Source organism: Bacillus rossius, chromosome 6 (genome assembly GCF_032445375.1).
Source record: "Bacillus rossius redtenbacheri isolate Brsri chromosome 6, Brsri_v3, whole genome shotgun sequence".
Taxonomy (NCBI): domain Eukaryota; kingdom Metazoa; phylum Arthropoda; class Insecta; order Phasmatodea; family Bacillidae; genus Bacillus; species Bacillus rossius.
In genome coordinates this window covers 284907-303671 of record NC_086334.1, presented here as the reverse complement: position 1 = coordinate 303671, position 18765 = coordinate 284907, and the positions used below count along the sequence as shown (strand labels likewise).

The 18765-nt window shown below is 43.2% G+C and overlaps 1 protein-coding gene across 1 annotated transcript in view; it reads right to left on the bottom strand.

The window, feature by feature from the left end:
• Window positions 1-496: 496 nt before the first annotated feature.
• Window positions 497-18765, bottom strand: part of LOC134533352 (uncharacterized) — a 78653-nt gene continuing 60384 nt past the window's right edge. The window contains exon 3 of the mRNA XM_063370873.1: window positions 497-3944. Coding sequence (XP_063226943.1) covers window positions 3606-3944 — 339 coding nt within the window. The 3' untranslated portion in view covers window positions 497-3605. The remainder of the gene's footprint in view (window positions 3945-18765) is intronic.

The window sequence follows — 18765 nt, the reverse complement described above, 5'->3', positions numbered from 1 at the left end:
CAAAAATAATTTTTGAAATTTTTTGTCAACCATAGTTAGAAACAATTTTTTGATAGTTTTACAGGACCTTAAATGCTATTAGTATAAGTTGCACTTGAATTATGAGAAGTATGGATCAAATTATTTCTGTTTGGAGTTATATATTTCTATTAATGACGTAGTGACCTAAATTCATAGAGAGATAATTGATATTTTGAACGTATTCATTTTTCTTGATAACTATTTTACAATAGAGACTTAAAATATAAAAGCACAGTACACTTACTTTTAGTTTTTTGAGAGTGCTACAGATTGTCTGTTGATAATCTTATTATAGGATTAACAAATTAGGCTTTTTACAATATTAATTTCTCTACTTTAATGTAGTAAAATTGAAAATATTAATTATAAGAGTAGATTATGACCGAATAATCGAGTGAATCCAAAATGGTTAGTACATCACATCTTTATATTGGTAAGGTAAGTGCTGAAAGTTTCGAAATCAAACAACGTACAATTAGTTTCCCAAACATTTATGCAAAAAATTTATATACAATTTTACAGAAAACTAACAAATTTTTCTCAGTCATTATATGCGCTTTCAAAAGAAATATGCACAATTACCACGAGCATATAGTGCATTATAAATGCACGTTTTAGCACACATGTGTTGTGAGTACAACGATTATCCTATACATAACTATTACCCTATGTGTTAATCTTAGTGTAGTGAGTATATGCCAATACAATACAAATACGAGTTTGTATTGATAAAATATTGTAAACTTCTATGTGATTACAATCAAAAACCATGGATTTTTATGAAAAATGGAGATTTTAGTGGTATAATACACTGAATTTTATCCGAGTTGAATAATTTTGTAAAGTATTTACAAGTCGCCGCCTGAGTATTGGAGTGTTCTATGTCCACTTTTTAGGTTTTTTATGCTATGGACACTAAATTAATATTAGTATTCATTTGTACTATATCCACACACGTCTACGCACATAAAAATGTTTGTTCTTAATTTAAGACCAATATTATTTTGTTCTATGGCATGATATTCATAGTTGTTTGAACTTTCAAATGCTTATATCTCAGTTCCGACTTCAATGGACATAGAACACTCCAATTCTCAGGCGACGAAGTGTAGGCGTAGTGAAGTGTGTAAACGAATTATTCAACGTTCTCTGCATTGTCAATGAATAAAATATACCAAAAACTTTACAAACATGAAATCACGAAACATGAAAAATATATAAGGCCATACTGCCATGCTTAATTCATAAACTCTACAATTCAGCTTGTTCATTACTCAAACGTAAGTAAAATTTCTAAGTGTTAAATGTGAAACGTATTTAGAAATATATAACCCTCAATAGCACTAGTAACTGTGTTGTAAATGGTTGATATTATTATGACATATTTCAGAAAATAAAGCTGTGTTAGTTTTCCAAGAGAAAAATTTGTAAGAGTCAAAATATATATCAAAGTTACACCTAAATTTTTTTTACATAACTTTTGATAATAATTATTAAACTTTAAAATTATGTAATTATTTTACAAACAATCAGCTTTATAAAAAATGAAAAAAAAAAATAAAGCGCATATTTGTCGTAAAGATATTAAATAGGTACTGTAAAAAGAGAAAAATATAAATACTGTAGTTAAAATAAAGTATATGCAACATAAATTTATTGTATATTGTCTTATAAAACGTATACATGAATGTACTGCACTACATTAAAACGAGATCAGGTACTGTGATTTACAAAATAATTTGAGACAAAATTTATTTTACTGGTTTTTCTTATGCATTAATTATTGTTATTGCGAAGATAATTGAAGGCAAAAATATTCAAATCGATAATATATCATTCTTATTAAGTATTTAAAAACTAATTACACTTTCACCAAAAAAAATAGAAGGCCACAAATTAAATTCCATTAATTCAAACCCTCACAGCAATGCTGTAGATGAATGAACTCCAATAATTTCTAACTATGAATTAATTTCAATTCATGTTTGGGGTGTTTTCCCAATAACTTTGATCTAAACTTATATTAGGTGCACTTCTTACTTAATTGTGAAATTTTTTTTTGCTGTTTTAATTTTAAAATATGGCAGGTTAAATCCCACTTATTTTGAATAATTTTTTTCCTTCTTTTAAGAATATCACACATACGTTTATTTATTTAATTAGGTTTATTTGAATGTTTAATTTCAATAAGATTCAAGTATGTTCTAGATAATGGAAATTTGTGGTTTGCCTGAAGAAAGGACTGAAAGGCTTCCAATTAGATGGACTTAATACTGAAAGGTAAAAGTGTTGTGTAAAAACTGAACAAGGAAATATCACTAAGGATATAGAGAAGTGGATAGTTCAATCGCAAGGTAAATAACAAAATTCAGCTATGAAAATTATGTAAATTAAGAAAAAAATTATTTATAAAGTGTCTTACCAATATATTCCAGAGAAACATGATTGTATGGAAGAAGACAAATTTTAGTTGTTTGTAGCCTACATAAGTAATTTCCACTACCCGTAGGCACATAAAACGTTACAAGGATAAGAATAAAGGTAATATTTACTAATTTTTTACCAAGGTCGAATCGACAACCACTATATAAACTTATAATAAATTAAGTAAGATTATCTTGATATTGAAATCACAACATTTAGCTTGTGGTTATTCACATGAATAACAAGGATAAATTATATAAAATTCAATGATCCCTAAAAATTTTCTGAACTGCGTATGAACTTTCTTATTACATATGTAAATATCCTAACCGAAATTAATTTATTGCTGTAGCCTCGCAGCCATTACTGTGAAAAAATGAAGAAGAAATGTTTTTAAGCTTTAACATGTGAAAGAGCACTACAAAAAAAAATGAAGACAAACTGTAAGGACAAGAAGGTTAACGAGGACACAAAGAACGAATTCAGATGGATGCCACATGCCACATGATTCTCAGAACCAATAACCTCAAAAATTGACGACAAATAAATATTTTTATTATAACACAAAGCCAAAATATCGTTACCATCCTTGACTATTATCTACATTCAGAGCACATTCACATTTATTTTTGCAATTTACAGAAGTAGACTTCCCCATTTTAGATCTACTTTACCCTGTCTGCGAGTTTACATAATGTCAGAAGAAAATTCGTAAACACACTTGTCTCACTGAATAAACAAAATGGTAACTTAGATGAGCTCAAAATGTGCAAATCGAATACCAAGATTTAGTGTACTTTCCTGACTTGTTTGATATACATATATTTCAACAGAATGAAAATAGGACACTTAAACCAGTTATTCTTCTGTTTTGTATGATTAGTTATCACATATTTAGACATTGCATGCATGTTTCATGTAGTCTTTGAATGGAGAATATTGTAATGAAGCATAACTCAAAATCTGGTATTCGGTATTCCACAATTTAGCATCGGAGTTTGGCACCTCCACACCTCACTCTTCTTCATTTTAATGTAAAATGATGTGAGACATAATTTGCCACCACGCACAGTGGAAAGGGATGTCTAGAGTTCGAACCACGCCGGGCAGTCGGAATGTGTCGGCTCGAGGTCACTGGAGTCTCCGGCGAAGACGCGGCATCACAGCTTGTCCAGGCCGGCGTTCCTGATGATGGAGAAGATCTTGGAGCGCGGGATCTTGTCCGCCTCGCGGTCGATGACCTGCTGCTCGTCGGCCGTGAACCAGCTCTCCTTGGCGAGGGCAGCGCTGATGCGCGGGTCCTTGTAGAAGTGGTTCTGCATGTGCGCGGGCAGGCGCGACTCGGCCTCAGCGTTGAGCACGACGGCGCGGTGGGGCATCACGGCCGGCTTGGGTGGTGCGGCGTGGAACAGCAGCGGCTGGAAGAACTGCGGCCTGCAGAGAGCCAGGGGCGTCGCTGCCAGCAGGACGAGCAGGATGTGCTGCATCTCGGAGGGTATCTGCAACACGTAAGTGCCGGTCACTCTAGCGACGTGAACACCGGGACCGCACTAGAAACGAGACTGTTCTCCAGTTTTTGTCACTCCCAAGTGACATCCCTCTAGCACACACGACCAGCAGTGAGTACCTGTGTGTCCTCCCCCCGAACGTTTGCTCACCAACATGATCATCAGGACAGCACTAGATACAAGACTGTTCTCCAGTGGTTGTCACTCCCAAGTGACATCCCTCTAGCACACACGACCAGCAATGAGTACCTGTGTGACCTCCCCCCGAACGTTTGCTCACCAACATGATCATCAGGACAGCACTAGATACGAGACTGTTCTCCAGTGTTTGTCACTCCCAAGTGACATCCCTCTAGCACACACGACCAGCAATGAGTACCTGTGTGTCCTCCCCCCGAACACTTGCTCACCAACATGATCATCAGGACCGCACTAGATACGAGACTGTTCTCCAGTGGTTGTCACTCCCAATGACATCTCTCTAGCACACACGACCAGCAGTGAGTACCTGTGTGTCCTCCCCCGAACGTTTGCTCACCAACAACATGATCATCAGGACAGCACTAGATACGAGACTGTTCTCCAGTGGTTGTCACTCCCAATGACATCCCTCTAGCACACACGACCAGCAATGAGTACCTGTGTGTCCTCCCCCCGAACGTTTGCTCACCAACAACATGATCATCAGGACAGCACTAGATACGAGACTGTTCTCCAGTGGTTGTCACTCCCAATGACATACCTCTAGCACACACGACCAGCAGTGAGTACCTGTGTGTCCTCCCCCCGAACGTTTGCTCACCAACATGATCATCAGGACAGCACTAGATACGAGACTGTTCTCCAGTGTTTGTCACTCCCAAGTGACATCCCTCTAGCACACACGACCAGCAATGAGTACCTGTGTGTGCTCCCCCCGAACACTTGCTCACCAACATGATCATCAGGACCGCACTAGATACGAGACTGTTCTCCAGTGGTTGTCACTCCCAATGTCATCCCTCTAGCACACACGACCAGCAATTAGTACCTGTGTGTCCTCCCCCCGAACGTTTGCTCACCAACAACATGATCATCAGGACAGCACTAGATACGAGACTGTTCTCCAGTGGTTGTCACTCCCAATGACATCCCTCTAGCACACACGACCAGCAATGAGTACCTGTGTGTCCTCCCCCCGAACGTTTGCTCACCAACATGATCATCAGGACAGCACTAGATACGAGACTGTTCTCCAGTGGTTGTCACTCCCAAGTGACATCCCTCTAGCACACACGACCAGCAGTGAGTACCTGTGTGTCCTCCCCCCGTACGTTTGCTCACCAACATGATCATCAGGACAGCACTAGATACGAGACTGTTCTCCAGTGTTTGTCACTCCCAAGTGACATCCCTCTAGCACACACGACCAGCAATGAGTACCTGTGTGTCCTCCCCCCGAACACTTGCTCACCAACATGATCATCAGGACTGCACTAGATACGAGACTGTTCTCCAGTGGTTGTCACTCCCAATGACATCTCTCTAGCACACACGACCAGCAGTGAGTACCTGTGTGTCCTCCCCCCGAACGTTTGCTCACCAACAACATGATCATCAGGACAGCACTAGATACGAGACTGTTCTCCAGTGGTTGTCACTCCCAATGACATCCCTCTAGCACACACGACCAGCAATGAGTACCTGTGTGTCCTCCCCCCGAACGTTTGCTCACCAACAACATGATCATCAGGACAGCACTAGATACGAGACTGTTCTCCAGTGGTTGTCACTCCCAATGACATCCCTCTAGCACACACGACCAGCAATGAGTACCTTTGTGTCCTCCACCCGAACGTTTGCTCACCAACATGATCATTAGGACAGCACTAGATACAAGACTGTTCTCCAGTGGTTGTCACTCCCAAGTGACATCCCTCTAGCACACACGACCAGCAGTGAGTACCTGTGTGTCCTCCCCCCGAACGTTTGCTCACCAACAACATGATCATCAGGACAGCACTAGATACGAGACTGTTCTCCAGTGGTTGTCACTCCCAATGACATCCCTCTAGCACACACGACCAGCAATGAGTACCTTTGTGTCCTCCACCCGAACGTTTGCTCACCAACATGATCATTAGGACAGCACTAGATACGAGACTGTTCTCCAGTGGTTGTCACTCCCAAGTGACATCCCTCTAGCACACACGACCAGCAGTGAGTACCTGTGTGTCCTCCCCCCGTACGTTTGCTCACCAACATGATCATCAGGACAGCACTAGATACGAGACTGTTCTCCAGTGTTTATCACTCCCAAGTGACATCCCTCTAGCACACACGACCAGCAATGAGTACCTGTGTGTCCTCCCCCCGAACACTTGCTCACCAACATGATCATCAGGACTGCACTAGATACGAGACTGTTCTCCAGTGGTTGTCACTCCCAATGACATCTCTCTAGCACACACGACCAGCAGTGAGTACCTGTGTGTCCTCCCCCCGAACGTTTGCTCACCAACAACATGATCATCAGGACAGCACTAGATACGAGACTGTTCTCCAGTGGTTGTCACTCCCAATGACATCCCTCTAGCACACACGACCAGCAATGAGTACCTTTGTGTCCTCCCCCCGAACGTTTGCTCACCAACAACATGATCATCAGGACAGCACTAGATAAGAGACTGTTCTCCAGTGGTTGTCACTCCCAAGTGACATCCCTCTAGCACACACGACCAGCAGTGAGTACCTGTGTGTCCTCCCCCCGAACGCTTGCTGACCAACATGATCATCAGAACAGCACTAGATACGAGACTGTTCTCCAGTGGTTGTCACTCCCAATGACATCCCTCTAGCACACACGACCAGCAGTGAGTACCTGTGTGTCCTCCCCCCGAACGTTTGCTCACCAACAACATGATCATCAGGACAGCACTAGATACGAGACTGTTCTCCAGTGGTTGTCACTCCCAAGTGACATCCCTCTAGCACACACGACCAGCAGTGATTACCTGTGTGTCCTCCCCTCGAACGTTTGCTCACCAACATGATCATCAGGACGGCACTAGATACGAGACTGTTCTCCAGTGGTTGTCACTCCCAAGTGACATCCCTCTAGCACACACGACCAGCAATGAGTACCTGTGTGTCCTCCCCCCGAACGTTTGCTCACCAACATGATCATCAGGACAGCACTAGATACGAGACTGTTCTCCAGTGTTTGTCACTCCCAAGTGACATCCCTCTAGCACACACGACCAGCAGTGAGTACCTGTGTGTCCTCCCCCCGAATGTTTGCTCACCAACATGATCATCAGGACAGCACTAGATACGAGACTGTTCTCCAGTGTTTGTCACTCTCAAGTGACATCCGTCTAGCACACACGACCAGCAATGAGTACCTGTGTGTCCTCCCCCCGAACACTTGCTCACCAACATGATCATCAGGACCGCACTAGATACGAGACTCTTCTCCAGTGGTTGTCACTCCCAATGACATCTCTCTAGCACACACGACCAGCAGTGAGTACCTGTGTGTCCTCCTCCCGAACGTTTGCTCACCAACAACATGATCATCAGGACAGCACTAGATACGAGACTGTTCTCCAGTGGTTGTCACTCCTAATGACATCCCTCTAGCACACACGACCAGCAATGAGTACCTGTGTGTCCTCCCCCCGAACGTTTGCTCACCAACAACATGATCATCAGGACAGCACTAGACACGAGACTGTTCTCCAGTAATTGTCACTCCCAAGTGACATCCCTCTAGCACACACGACCAGCAATGAGTACCTGTGTGTCCTCCCCCCGAACATTTGCTCACCAACAACATGATCATCAGGACCGCACTAGATACGAGACTGTTCTCCAGTGTTTGTCACTCCCAATGACATCCCTCTAGCACACACGACCAGCAATGAGTACCTGTGTGTCCTCCCCCCGAACGTTTGCTCACCAACAACATGATCATCAGGACAGCACTAGATACGAGACTGTTCTCCAGTGGTTGTCACTCCCAATGACATCCCTCTAGCACACACGACCAGCAATGAGTACCTGTGTGTCCTCCCCCCGAACACTTGCTCACCAACATGATCATCAGGACAGCACTAGATACGAGACTGTTCTCCAGTGGTTGTCACTCCCAATGACATCTCTCTAGCACACACGACCAGCAGTGAGTACCTGTGTGTCCTCCCCCCGAACGTTTGCTCACCAACAACATGATCATCAGGACCGCACTAGATACGAGACTGTTCTCCATTGTTTGTCACTCCCAAGTGACATCCCTCTAGCACACACGACCAGCAATGAGTACCTGTGTGTCCTCCCCCCGAACGTTTGCTCACCAACAACATGATCATCAGGACAGCACTAGATACGAGACTGTTCTCCAGTGTTTGTCACTCCCAAGTGACATACCTCTAGCACACACGACCAGCAATGAGTACCTGTGTGTCCTCCCCCCGAACGTTTTCTCACCAACAACATGATCATCAGGACCGCACTAGATACGAGACTGTTCTCCAGTGTTTGTCACTCCCAAGTGACATCCCTCTAGCACACACGACCAGCAATGAGTACCTGTGTGTCCTCCCCCCGAACGTTTGCTCACCAACAACATGATCATCAGGACAGCACTAGATACGAGACTGTTCTCCAGTGTTTGTCACTCCCAAGTGACATCCCTCTAGCACACACGACCAGCAATGAGTACCTGTGTGTCCTCCCCCCGAACGTTTGCTCACCAACAACATGATCATCAGGACAGCAGTAGATACGAGACTGTTCTCCAGTGTTTGTCACTCCCAAGTGACATCCCTCTAGCACACACGACCAGCAATGAGTACCTGTGTGTCCTCCCCCCGAACGTTTGCTCACCAACAACATGATCATCAGGACCGCACTAGATACGAGACTGTTCTCCAGTGTTTGTCACTCCCAAGTGACATCCCTCTAGCACACACGACCAGCAATGAGTACCTGTGTGTCCTCCCCCCGAACGTTTGCTCACCAACAACATGATCATCAGGACAGCACTAGATACGAGACTGTTCTCCAGTGTTTGTCACTCCCAAGTGACATCCCTCTAGCACACACGACCAGCAATGAGTACCTGTGTGTCCTCCCCCCGAACGTTTGCTCACCAACAACATGATCATCAGGACCGCACTAGATACGAGACTGTTCTCCAGTGTTTGTCACTCCCAAGTGACATCCCTCTAGCACACACGACCAGCAATGAGTACCTGTGTGTCCTCCCCCCGAACGTTTGCTCACCAACAACATGATCATCAGGACAGCACTAGATACGAGACTGTTCTCCAGTGGTTGTCACTCCCAATGACATCCCTCTAGCACACACGACCAGCAGTGAGTACCTGTGTGTCCTCCCCCCGAACGTTTGCTCACCAACAACATGATCATCAGGACCGCACTAGATACGAGACTGTTCTCCAGTGTTTGTCACTCCCAAGTAACATCCCTCTAGCACACACGACCAGCAGTGAGTACCTGTGTGTCCTCCCCCCGAACGTTTGCTCACCAACAACATGATCATCAGGACAGCACTAGATACGAGACTGTTCTCCAGTGGTTGTCACTCCCAATGACATCCCTCTAGCACACACGACCAGCAATGAGTACCTGTGTGCCCTCCCCCCGAACGTTTGCTCACCAACAACATGATCATCAGGACCGCACTAGATACGAGACTGTTCTCCAGTGTTTGTCACTCCCAAGTAACATCCCTCTAGCACACACGACCAGCAGTGAGTACCTGTGTGTCCTCCCCCCGAACATTTGCTCACCAACAACATGATCATCAGGACAGCACTAGATACGAGACTGTTTTCCAGTGGTTGTCACTCCTAATGACATCCCTCTAGCACACACGACCAGCAATGAGTACCTGTGTGTCCTCCCCCCGAACGTTTGCTCACCAACAACATGATCATCAGGACAGCACTAGATACGAGACTGTTCTCCAGTGGTTGTCACTCCCAATGACATCCCTCTAGCACACACGACCAGCAATGAGTACCTGTGTGTCCTCCCCCCGAACGTTTGCTCACCAACATGATCATCAGGACAGCACTAGATACGAGACTGTTCTCCAGTGGTTGTCACTCCCAAGTGATATCCCTCTAGCACACACGACCAGCAGTGAGTACCTGTGTGTCCTCCCCCCGAACGTTTGCTCACCAACAACATGATCATCAGGACAGCACTAGATACGAGACTGTTCTCCAGTGTTTGTCACTCCCAAGTAACATCCCTCTAGCACACACGACCAGCAGTGAGTACCTGTGTGTCCTCCCCCCGAACGTTTGCTCACCAACAACATGATCATCAGGACAGCACTAGATACGAGACTGTTCTCCAGTGTTTGTCACTCCCAAGTAACATCCCTCTAGCACACACGACCAGCAGTGAGTACCTGTGTGTCCTCCCCCCGAACGTTTGCTCACCAACAACATGATCATCAGGACAGCACTAGATACGAGACTGTTCTCCAGTGGTTGTCACTCCCAATGACATCCCTCTAGCACACACGACCAAAAATGAGTACCTGTGTGTCCTCCCCCCGAACGTTTGCTCACCAACAACATGATCATCAGGACCGCACTAGATACGAGACTGTTCTCCAGTGGTTGTCACTCCCAATGACATCCCTCTAGCACACACGACCAGCAATGAGTACCTGTGTGTCCTCCCCCCGAACGTTTGCTCACCAACAACATGATCATCAGGACCGCACTAGATACGAGACTGTTCTCCAGTGTTTGTCACTCCCAAGTAACATCCCTCTAGCACACACGACCAGCAGTGAGTACCTGTGTGTCCTCCCCCCGAACATTTGCTCACCAACAACATGATCATCAGGACAGCACTAGATACGAGACTGTTCTCCAGTGGTTGTCACTCCTAATGACATCCCTCTAGCACACATGACCAGCAATGAGTACCTGTGTGTCCTCCCCCCGAACGTTTGCTCACCAACAACATGATCATCAGGACAGCACTAGATACGAGACTGTTCTCCAGTGGTTGTCACTCCCAATGACATCCCTCTAGCACACACGACCAGCAATGAGTACCTGTGTGTCCTCCCCCCGAACGTTTGCTCACCAACATGATCATCAGGACAGCACTAGATACGAGACTGTTCTCCAGTGGTTGTCACTCCCAAGTGATATCCCTCTAGCACACACGACCAGCAGTGAGTACCTGTGTGTCCTCCCCCCGAACGTTTGCTCACCAACAACATGATCATCAGGACAACACTAGATACGAGACTATTCTCCAGTGGTTGTCACTCCCAATGACATCTCTCTAGCACACACGACCAGCAATGAGTACCTGTGTGTCCTCCCCCCGAACGTTTGCTCACCAACAACATGATCATCAGGACAACACTAGATACGAGACTGTTCTCCAGTGGTTGTCACTCCCAATGACATCTCTCTAGCACACACGACCAGCAATGAGTACCTGTGTGTCCTCCCCCCGAACGTTTGCTCACCAACAACATGATCATCAGGACCGCACTAGATACGAGACTGTTCTCCAGTGGTTATCACTCCTAATGACATCCCTCTAGCACACACGACCAGCAATGAGTACCTACTCGGCCGAGTGTCCTCCCCTCGAACACTTGCTCACCAACAATGTGCTCAACAGAACAAACTATCTATGACTGTGGCCTGCATTTTTTAATGATGTCTCACTGAAGTTTTTTTTTCCTGACCTTCAGTGTTGACTTACAAGTAACATCCCTCCAAAACACCCAGCTAAAACAAGGTCATGAGGACTACACTTACTATAACTATGTATTGTTGCGTGTTCACAATTTTATATCATGGGGGACTATTGGTTTCACACCACAAACAATTTGTGTAGCTATCCACAGGTGACAGCTCTCGATTTTTCAGTGGCATTTTATAAATGTAGAATTTGTCTCTTCCCACTAAGTATGCTCATAAGATGAACTCTTTTACAATAAAACAAAATCTATTTTGTAGGTCAAATTTTCCTCTCAGAAAAAAAACTTACTCTATACCGCTTATAATAACACACAACGACTACATACAATGAATATATAATTGTTTCAGACATCGCGATGAATTTAATGGTTTTGTGAGGTACTACAACTTTAGAAATCTTTATATACTGTTGATCAGTCAGGAGACATTGGATGTTTCTGGCAACATAAGCTATAGTAACAAGAATTTGCTGTACGAGAATTGAGTTATTTGGGACATGGTTCGATGTAATGTAATGGTCCGTGCAAGTAAATAGTAACTCGCTGCTTGGTCCACCCCGGCACAGCTTTTTTGTGCCGCTGGAAGCCCGAAGCTCGGGGCTGGACCCCGGCGCTCTCAGAGGCAGGAGTGGCCTCGCCTGGGGACTGAGTGGCCTTGGGCTTCCAGACCTCACATCCGCCTGCCCGGCCTTCGACTGCCGCGCGTACAGCACCGGTTAGCTCTGTCATCATACACCTGCTGGGTTTTTTTTATCTTAAGGTGGCCGCTTGGCTAGGCAATAAGAAGAAAGAAGATGAACAATCTGAGTTGTTTGTAGGTCACACAAATAATTAGTACAACCGAAAGACATATAAAACCTTACAAGAAGGAGAAGAATAAGGGATGATACTAATATTTATTAACTAATGTTTGACCAAGGTTGAATCAACCCCTATAGATAATTATAATAAATTAATTAAGATTATCTTGTAGTTATTCACATGAATAACAAAGATCAATTATTTAAAATTAAATGGTACCTAAAAATATTTCTGAAATGTGTATGAGCATTCTTATTACATTAGAAAATATATTTATTGCTATACTTTCACGGTCATTACTGAAGGGAAAAAAAATTAAGAATAGACTATTTTTCAGCTTTAACCCGTGAAAGAGCACTACAAAAAAAGAAAGAAAGCAAACTGGAAGGTTAAGATTAACGAGGACACAAAGAAAGAATTGAGAAGGATGCCACTTGATTCTCAGAATTAAAAACCTCAAAAATTTACGAAAAGTAAGTATTTTTATTATCAAACAAAGCAAAAAAATGTTATCATCCTTGACTATTATCTACATGCAGAGCATCGGTTGTTAATGAACCATTTACAAACCGTTCTAGATTTTTTTTGTGTCAGAATACGAAATCACTTAAGAGTAATTGCACTTGCCTATACAAGTGCCGTTCAATAATTTCGCCTTTAAAGTTTTTTTTACTGTTAAAAAGGCAAAAACAGGTATTTGCACAGACGTTTTTCGGTAGGTATAATTATACACACAAAGATATAGGGAAGTGTAGGGAGCATTTTTTATCTTAAATATTCCACCAAAATATGTCCCATAGAGGCGCTTTACTGACGCGAAGACTGCACGCCAGTTCGGTGCTTGGCTCATAGGGGTGAAGAGGCGTATGATACGACCTCGCATTTTCCAAGCTCATGCGCCCGGCCAGCCACCCTAAAGTCTCTTTGTCGTTGAATACTGCGCCACCTTATAAAGCAACGCAATTTCCCGTGCCAAATAATAATCCTAGCATTTTCCTAGAATGATCTCAATAAACCTGGTAAAACAGAAATATTTATTACCCGACCGGTATTCGAATCAGGGTCTTCTTCGATGCTGTTCCAATGATTAATTAAAATGTTTTCTAGTTGCTGCTACGTTGGCTTCAATTGCCTTTTCTGGAAATATATTTATATGGAAAAAAACACTATTTCAGAATATCAATAATATAATAGTCGCGTAAAGAAACATGGTAGCCTATCGCGTCCAATAAAATGATAGTGTTAACGTCCCAGCTGAAGTCATGTCACTGCGCAAGCAAGACCAAAGAGCTGCAGGCCACTTGTATTTTGTGAATAATTTTGTAAGATGACTTTTTAAAAACATGATTTTTGGAATTTCTGATTTAAGTGCATTCACGAACACTTCAGACGGAGCACCTCATACACCTTCATTCAGATGGCTACTGCATTAAGCATGTAATAAGTCTTTGAGAAAGAAAAAGATTTATCTCTGAATTCTTCTCCCCACCACTCCCTTTCAGTTTACTATGATGTTTAGAGCTTAATTTACTGTGCGGTTATATGCATTATTTTTGTAAGAGTTTGTTACATGTCTGTGACGTGTTGGCGTATGTGCAGTTCTCTTCTGGAACCTGTTAAATTCGAAATTTTCATCACTTCCTATCTCCCCCCTCCCCATTCCTTACCCTTACACGACCAACGTACTTGCCACACTTTCCAAAACAGTTCCTGCTGTGTGTTAAGGCGATAAAAGTTTTGACCAACCGAGTGAGTTCTCTTCCTTATTGCCCCACCTCGTAAACCCGAAATAAGTCACCACACGGTGAAGACATTTTTTAAGGCGAGCTGTTACTTGAACTCTTCCATATTTTTGAACATCTTAGCTCTCGATATACAACATTTGGCAGGAGTAATTTCTTGAATGGAGCGGAAGTAGATTGGAAGTAAATGACCCGCGTGATTCATTCGTCTATATTAACTTTCGCGAACATCGGGGGATGTACGGTGAGCCAAACTAAACTTTGTAATGATACGACTTTCCTTTAATGCTTTATGTTATAATTTATAGTCATAAAAATAAATCTAACTAAAGAAATACCCAATACAATTTTAAAAATTCTAAGTAACACTGAAATGTAGACATAGCGCAGCGTTTGTCATACTGTGAAACACAATAAATTGTTAGCCTACATATATTTGACGCAATTTAAAATAAAAGAATATTGTGATTAAATTTTTACTGTTAAATCTTAAATGTTGAATAGGCGCAATAAGTTGAAAATTTGTTTGTATGAAATATTTACAGACTGATTTATGTCGTTTAGTCAAAAACAAATATACATAATATACCTACTTATTATTTATAATATTTCAGGTTAATTTTGAATTAATGTATCTACTGGACTACAACATTTAGTTTGAAAATCCTTAAAAGATAGCGCCTCGTTCGTAATGCTTTAGAGAACAAACAAAATGTCAAATTATTTGACGCCGTTGAAGGGAGATTGAGTAAATAATTATGTATAGTGTATATATTCTGAAGAGTGTAGCAGTAGTACTGTAAACTGTTATTTATGTACTTATCTACTATCCACTCTCTCAAATGGTATCCCTCTGGATGGTGTTGCTGTATGTAACTATCCATCATCTTTTTTAAACAACGTAAGAACACATAAACTTAACATTAACATGCACTAGGTATTTTAATACACTTATCTTGAATAGAATTACAAATATTAAAATAATATTACCAATTCTTGTTATTTAAAAAAAACAATACTTTCTACATTAATATTATCAAGAAAATATAGATTCTCTAGCTAAGAAATAACGCTGGTAACGCTCTGTATTTCAAAAGTTCAAAAGTTTGTTAAAAATTGTTCCTTAATTAGTTAAAATAACGTTAGGCCTTGCTATTAGTTTTAAATTCTTTGTATTCCTGCAAAAAGGGTTTTAAGATGTTTACACACTGGCGAGTACTAAAAGACTTTCTCTCATTTGATTCCCACCACATTTCTCTCGGTTGACTTTCATTTCAATTCCACAAAAATAATTCACAATACTGTGTTTGTAGTTTTTAGTACTGACACAATCTGTCATCTGAAATAATAATGAAGTAGATTTATTTATTGTTTCTTTTTGTCTAAATGGTGAAGGAAGCCGCCATGTCCTATTGCAAGGAAACAGGAATGAAGGCAAACAAAAACACACCACGTGACACACAGCCGAGGAAAACAAGAGAACGGAAAGTAAAAGCGAGTGGGGAAGGCGCACTAGAACGTAATTTTCCCGGGCACCTCTCTTGGCATTGTACCTTGGAGCCAAACTGGAGCGCCGTTGTGATGAGGGGAGCGGTGTAACTGCGGCCTTAACTTTCACGCGAACCTGTTTCCCCTGCGGGCCGTCGCAACAAACCGCGAAGGAAGCAGAACTGCCGTTCCTTGTAGGGGTTCCGGGTTGCTTGCTGTCCGAAAACCCGCCGAAGGTGCCTTTAGCATTTTCTCATCTCTCCTCGTATGGATCGTGGCCAGAGTCACTAACTACTTCTTAGCTTCTGTATTGAGGCCATGGTGGTGTACTCGACACAGCTTTGTTACAGCCACTCAAAGGCTTGACTGTTCCCTGTTGTGGGGGGCCATGGTTGTAATTTGGCATTCCTTATCTTGCCACAATCATGAACGTCACCACCCAATAAATAGCCACAGACAATGCTGCTTCAACTACTAAGCAGACATCCTAATTAGTCCATTCTTCTCGAATAATCATGTCAATTCTTCTCGAATTGAATGTCTTCCACAGAACATCATACATTCAGTTGGTGATCGCCCCTGAAGATGTCTGTAACAAGACATGCCGAAACTGCGGGCACACCAAAATTGCCTCGGACATGACCTCAGTATAGAGAAGCCAACAAGTAGTTGGTAGGGATCGACCCCATATTTAGCGATAAACGTTCAAGAAACTGAAATATTTCTGCTATAGTAACAGCAACCTGGGTGGGGTGTGCTCTGAGCATAGTTCTGGTTGAATAACGGTCATGAAGGAAACTATGAAGCCAGCCCGGACAACAGTTTCAAGGCCGCGGCATGCTCGTGATCACGAGTCAACCAGAAACTTAGGTTCTGGAGGCTGTGTTTAAAATAAAATCGCTCGAGATTTCGTTTGCGAAATCGACGCCCTCGTAGACCCGTTGGAAGTCCATCTTGAGGAGCAGCGACAAAACGGAAATACGTAGAGCCGTAAATACGTGGATCGAAGTTTACTATTGTCTTGGAGGTCCTTGCATCTTAAAGCCTCTGTATACATCTCGTACGACCCACTGACTGCTATAACACTATAAAACGTAATTTCTCTCGGCCGTGTGTGACAAGACTGCACATAGAAGTATGACTCTTGCAGTGGAAACTGAAACCATGTTTGGCGCGACATCATCTGTTGGGTAGGGACATAACTACTAGCAAAATAACTCGCTGGGGGTTCATTACTTAAGTGTTAAGTTTATGATGTAAATAAGTACTTGACGACTAATTGCTTATTATGCCATTTTGTAATGAAAAATCATTTTCTATATAAATTCGTACAAGATGAAGAAATTCTGCCACACCACAAAATATGGGTCTACCAAAATAGAGTGAAATAATTTTCACTGGCTTGTTTATCTGATAATAGCTTATGTATTACTTCTCACAGTCAATCTAGCTATGTTAGTAATATATTATGAATGCTACTATCTAGCAGGTGGGTGCAAAACTCCCGCAAAATCACTAGGTCTCAGTGTTGGCAATTAGGGTTTCTCCCCAATATGAGACTGTGCAGAAGCTCTGCGATCCGGACGGATCTTAGTCAACAGCACTGTGATCTCCATCGCTTCCTCGGCTCTTTCCTTCGGTTTCTGTTTCGATCGCATGTGTTGGCGTCCTTTTTTCTAGTCCAGTTCCGTCAGCAGCCTGCTAGCTCGAAGTACACGCTTGTGTAAGAATGTCCCCTGCTAACTGAACGACACTATTCCAGAGCACCTCGTGGTACCCGGACGGCCGAGGAGGAAGTGCAGTGCTGCCCGCGACGGACGAGTCTTCTTGCGTCGCGCTTACCTTGCCGACGGAGCGAAGACGGAAGGCAACTCACGCTGGGCGGCTGGAGGGTCCGGACTGTCGTGTCCCCGGCGGGCGGCTATTATATACGGGGCCGTCGAGGGTCGCCGTGGAGATGGAGGGAGGGGGCATCCATTACCCCCTCGAGGAGATCCCGCCGTCGATCGCCTTGGCGGGAAACAGAGTCAAGGCGCCGCGGACCGGGTAACTTGAGGGCGCGAGCAGGGTCGCGGCTGTCCCGCGACTTGCAGCACTGCGTTCGTCCATCACACGATTTTTGTTTCAAAACACAAACTTTAAAATGTGTTCAAACATAATCCAAAAAAAATTGTAACCATTTAGATCTAAACAAACTTTTAGATTTAAACACGCCAAAAGATTGGCTGCGTGTCACGTGATGACGGACGGATGGAGGTGACGGGCTAACTTCTTCCCAGCCAGGCCGGGAGCCGTCGCGCCTCTAGTGATGTTTGTTTTCGAGATCCACACGGAGACAAGGGCTGGGCACACGCCTCCAACACTCAGTCGGCCATCTCGAGGGCTTCGGCTCGTGGGCGCATGCGCGTTACACACGTCATCGTGCTAAACTTCTGTCTTTGGTGCGAGCGCGAATCTTTCCCATTTCCGCTGCACACTAAAATCTCACTCTAATGCGCCTATAGAAATATTACTCGAATAAAGTACTTTCCTGGAAAACCACTCCTATGCCAGCCACGTGTGTAAGGTGTAGCATCTGCGCGCTAGCCACTGAACTTCGTCGATAACGTGCCTCTATGGGACTTCAAGCGGTGATTCTGTAATCATACGCAGGAATAGTAAAGATACAGGCTCCCTGTATGTCCGTACATCACTTACAATACACACGGGAAACACACGTATTAATTTTTTCGCTGTAAAAAATGTTAAAAGGTAAAACAATGAAACGAAACATGTGTAGGCATGTGCAACCCACCAGGCTTCACTCTACCTGCCGTTTGGAGTTTTGTTTTTGCCGATTCCAGTTATGAATAACTGAGAGCGAGGTCTTCCGAAAATCGTATATTTTAAAAGTGGTTTAGCCAGGGCAAAGCCGGGTACTTCCGCTAGTTAGTTAATAAATAAAACTTAATTTAATTATTTACCCTATACTTTTCGTCCCAAACGTAACTTTAATAATTTAAAGAAAGTATTCTGTTTCCTATAAATATAG